The sequence below is a fragment of the Cynoglossus semilaevis genome, chromosome 13, assembly GCF_000523025.1.
Source record: "Cynoglossus semilaevis isolate Cse_v1.0 chromosome 13, Cse_v1.0, whole genome shotgun sequence".
NCBI lineage: Eukaryota > Metazoa > Chordata > Actinopteri > Pleuronectiformes > Cynoglossidae > Cynoglossus > Cynoglossus semilaevis.
Window position 1 is genome coordinate 19,414,396 of NC_024319.1, and position 4,795 is coordinate 19,419,190.

General features: G+C 39.9%; 1 protein-coding gene across 2 annotated transcripts in view; it reads right to left on the reverse strand.

Annotated features, from left to right (window-relative positions):
• Nucleotides 1-858: 858 nt before the first annotated feature.
• id4 (inhibitor of DNA binding 4) overlaps nt 859-4,795 on the reverse strand; it is a 4,639-nt gene continuing 702 nt past the window's right edge. Inside the window, exons 2-4 of one of the 2 annotated variants that reach the window (XM_008324105.3) lie at nt 4,318-4,795; nt 3,778-3,843; nt 859-2,020 (exon numbers count right to left, since the gene is read on the reverse strand). In XM_008324105.3, coding sequence (XP_008322327.1) covers nt 3,796-3,843; nt 4,318-4,704 — 435 coding nt within the window. In that variant the 5' untranslated portion in view covers nt 4,705-4,795 and the 3' untranslated portion in view covers nt 859-2,020; nt 3,778-3,795. Of the gene's footprint in view, nt 2,186-3,777; nt 3,844-4,317 lie in introns of both variants that reach the window. The other variant, XM_008324104.3, reaches the window with a different exon arrangement.

Below are 4,795 nucleotides of genomic sequence, written 5' to 3' on the forward strand. Positions count from 1 at the left end.
ACACATATAAAAAACCACTAATGTTGAATATTTAAAACAAAAATAATTATATTTGTGGGCAAACGTTAACCCGACCAGAGGCCTTGCACAGGAAATGGTGCAAGTTTCTTTAGTTAGCAGTTTTAATTTGGTTATTATTTAGTTTCACTGCACATTTGTTTTGTATTTTTATGAAACTACTTTACTGTACTGACTGTTGATTATTATTATTTTCTACATTTCCACTCCAAGTTTAAAGTTTAAATTATTAGTGGTTACTTGCATCTATGGTTCTTTATCAATGACGGTGTCAATAATACCACAATAATAACAGTATAATAATTAAACATCAATGTTAACTTTGATATGATTGAATATATTAACTTTACATTACCGACGAAACTCACTGAAATAAAGGTCCAGTTTAGGCATTTTTTGTTCATGTAACAAAAACAAGATTCTGATCATCTAAATTATTTGTTCATCACGAGACCTGACGTATTTATTTATTTTTAAGGTGATTATTTTGCAGTTGCAACCAACATGAACCAACGACACAGTGAGATTTAACCATGATTAAAACGATGTCAGGTTCTAGGCTCTTTCTTCTTCCTGTGTTTCTGCTGACTCAGTGACTTGGTGACTGTGTGTGTGGCAGGATTAGTTAAAGTCCTCTTCAAAACACTTGGTCCCTGAGTCATGCACAGCTGGTCTGAGCTGTGACAGTGACTCTCCAATTTTCCTTTAAGTAGTTTCTTAGTTATAAAGCTCAGTGAGAAGAGTCCGCAGCACGACTTCTTCCTCATTACTCTTCATCTGAGAGAGCAGAGAAATAAAACCTGCAGCCGCGCCTGCAGACAAGAAGGTGAGACCAGACCATTTTTACTGGAAACTTTTAATTGTTTTGACAACTCCTCACAGGCCAGTGAAGGTAAAGTCCAACAGTGCAGCTGACAGTCATGTACAAGTGCCCCTCTCACACTGGCAGGAGGGCGGTGAGGTAAATTCGGCATTCAACGTCATTAAAAATAAAACGTGTGTGTGTGTGTTTCTTTTCTGTTTTTTTCCCCCCACAACGATGGCTGCTGAATCTTCAATAAAAGAAATTAAATGTATATAAACTCACAGAACTGAATAAATTACATGAAAGGTTTTTCATTAAGAGTCTCACACAGATTTGATCTGTCCACGACTGAAGCTTAAATTTATGATTTAATCATTAACTTCTCCAGAACCAACTCTGCGTGCAGGAACATTTCACCGTGTTGTAGATATTTCTTCCAATTCAGCGTAAAATAAAACGAAAACAATCAGCAGGAGACGGTGAAAACGAATGAATGAAAAACTAATCCAACACAGGGCTGAACAGGCCAAATAACATTTTTGTGTTGAACTCCACCAGACAGTATCTACACACAGAGAGCTGCTTCAGTGCACGTTCAAACATCTCCGCAGAAAGAGCAGCACATGCTACATATTCAACTATTCCAAAAACACTGCAAAGAGAAAAAAAAAACTGAGAAAGACTGTCATGTCACTGGCAGAGCAGAAAAAACACAATATGTACAGAACAACAACAACGACAACAAAAAAAGAGATTCGATAAAAATATCCTTATAATTGCAATAATCTATTTTAAACATAGAAGTCCTTTCCTTTCACATACTTTTCATAGAACATTTACGTCTCTTTATGTACAATCGTAATCGTCTCCAATCAGAATCGTTGTTCTTTACAGTATGAAACATTGTCAGACTCCAGGGATCAGATCCCTGCTCAACACAAAGCATCTATTTTAAACAATAGATGTTGGAAAAAAAAACAACAATATACAATGATTTTTTTTCGCAGTTTAGTAAAGCTTTAAACTGGAGTCATTTTTATCTATTTTCTTTAAGCACAATTCACTGACAGTTCTTCTCAGCACAGGGGAGAGGAGTCCATCTTTTCTTTAAGTGGGAAGAAATGAAGCTAGAACCAGTTGGACAGGAGTCGGGGCAGGGAGGTGTCTGCACAGTGATTCCTTCTTCAATGGGAACAACTGAAAAGGGAAAAGGTTGATGTGAATGTTACTTTATTTGGGCTTTTAATTCCTCCCAGCGGTTTTGAAATCCCCTTGCGATTGTGCCTCCAGTTGGGTTTGGGTGTGAGTCGCTGGCGAAGCTTTTGCTGACTTTGGAGCGGCTCTGCTGTTCAGCCTGCACACCTGTGAAGGGGGGAATGGCAGGGTGAGGTTGAGGCTGAGGTTGATGGGAGGGTGAAGTGCACAAAACTCCCAGACTGAGTGGCGCCACCGACAAAACAGAGGCCACGCTTGATCAACAACCCAAAACAAACCAGGTCATACTCGTGTGTACACACACACACACACACAACAAACCACACAGCAGCTCGTCCTCGGGCTGTTGGGAGCAGCAGCTCCAAATGTTCACAGAGAGAACATGAGAGTCTCATCCAGGTGTGTTTAGACTTAGTGCCATAAATCTGACAGCAGCAGCCTGAATGTAACAGAGAGGGACAAGCTGAGCTTTTAAACACTCTCTCTGTCTCTTCTTCTTCTTCTTCTTTTTCCTCTCACATTGTTGCCACACTAGTGACAGTTATTGCGCAAAGCACAGCAGCTGCCTCTGAGGTCGGTGCCAATTTCATGTTCCTCAATTATTATTTATCCCCCATCACAGCGTCCACAAACCGTTTCACATTTACACCACATACAGTACGTACACACTACAGTAGGGCTGTGTTTTCCCAGACTCTTTACACTGTGTTCATGTCAATTAAGCCTCGCAACACAAATCAACCTAACACAAATATTCTTACCAAAATCAATTTTTTTTTAATTATAGACACAAATGAGCTTGTGGACTACAAAACAAGCTCAATTTGGCTATTTAATGGACAGTGTTTTTAAGTCAGGGTCATGAATTTTTTATTTTTTTGTCAACCTAATTTTGGAAAAAAAAACATTCATTATAATTCAAACAAATAAATATATATTACAAGCCAATCTTTTGGAAATACTGCAATATTATTAGTATTACAATAAATGGAAATATTTCCCAGTGACATTTCTCTAGTGGTATTTGTTATGTCTACTTTTAATTTACAAAAACAATTGTGACCCTATTCGATCACAGATCAAGATTATATTAAAAGTATTATATTGTTATTTAATGACCTACAGTGTGTACATTTTCTGCTACTCAGTAGAACTGTGGAACTAGAAAGTATTTTCAAGTAATATACCTAACATTTCACCCTCTTTTGTGGTTTGATAGTATCATTTAATTACTTCATTAGTGTTGTTGTTCTGACTGAAGTCAATGGCAATGATAATAAGAATAATGATTTCATTTGATACGGTAAGGTTAACATAAAGAGCTGCTTCTTTAATTTGAACGTTCTCTGTTTTCATATAAATGACAGACAAAACGAGCTAAGAAATGCTGCATGTATAATTAAAAATAATTCACTAGAACTGTATGTTGGCACATGGAAAGGATGTTAGAAATTACTGAATTTTTCCCCAAATATCTATCTAATTTTATCTCTACATTATTATTTTTGTACATGTTTATGTTAGCTTTTTTTTCAGCGCTGTTTGTCAGATTAATCTCCTGTAACCCATTTGTGAGCCCCAATCTAATCTTTGGGATTGCCTACACTGGTTAAGTCTAATCAGATTCATTGAGCTGCCTACACCATCACAGCCCACTACACTCTGTGGTGCTTTTTCATGACCAGATATAATTGATCAACATTAAAAAAAAAAAAAAAAGATAAAATAGTTCAACTTACCAATGCAGTGCCTGTGTCTCAGCGGCATAAAACTGAGTCCTCTGGCTTTTTGACTATTGACGTCCTCTAAGAGAAATAACAAAGAAAGAAGAAAATAAGTGAAGCGTCCCGGCTCCTTGGACCTACAGTAAATAATTCACGGCAGAGCAGCAGAGAATGAGCTGAGCTATATCTAACATAATAAAATCTCTTGTAGCCTATTGAATAACAAATTGCTCGTATTGTGCGCAGTGGAGTGGGCTGCACACACGGAGGTACTTCACCAACCCGGGATAAGGTGAGGGGCCTCTGGAACACTGCCATTATCATGCAAATCAGAAACCCCCGCAATCAAGTGCGTAATGTAACGCAGTCCAAATACATTTTTAACACATTCTATATTTCCCCCCTTGTAACCCTGGATGAGACATGGAGAGGTATCACATTATTGTCCGTGTTCTATCACACCGTGGAAGGACAATGACACATATAACGGGCATGACGCGCTTTGTTTGAGGAAGAAGGAGAAGGCTCAGATCCAGTAGGAAAAACAGATCTCACCTGGTGGTGGTCAGTGTTGAGCACCGTCAGCGGTGTCCGGCTGGGGTTGGAGGCTGGTGGCGGAGGATGAGGGCAGGTCCCGGTCCTCTGTGGCTGTTGTTTGTGGAGCGAAGGGTGCGTCTCCAGGGCCAGCTGCAGGTCCAGGATGTAGTCTATGACATGCTGGAGGATCTCCACTTTGCTGACTTTCTTATCCTGCGGAATGGTGGGCACGAGGCGCTTGAGTCGGGTGTAGCAGTCGTTCATGTCGTACTGCAGGCAGAACAGGTCCTCCTCCTCCATCCTGCACCGGGCGATGTTGACACTCTGCTTCGACAGATAGTGCAGGTGGAGCTGGCTGCCGCTGGAGGAGGAGTCCTGTGGGTGGACTGGAGTCACAGCCTTCATCTTCAGTAAACAACGGAGAGAAAATCGGAACAATAACACTACTGGAGGGGCGATCTACGATGATCGACAAGACGCTGTTTAAAAAAGGACG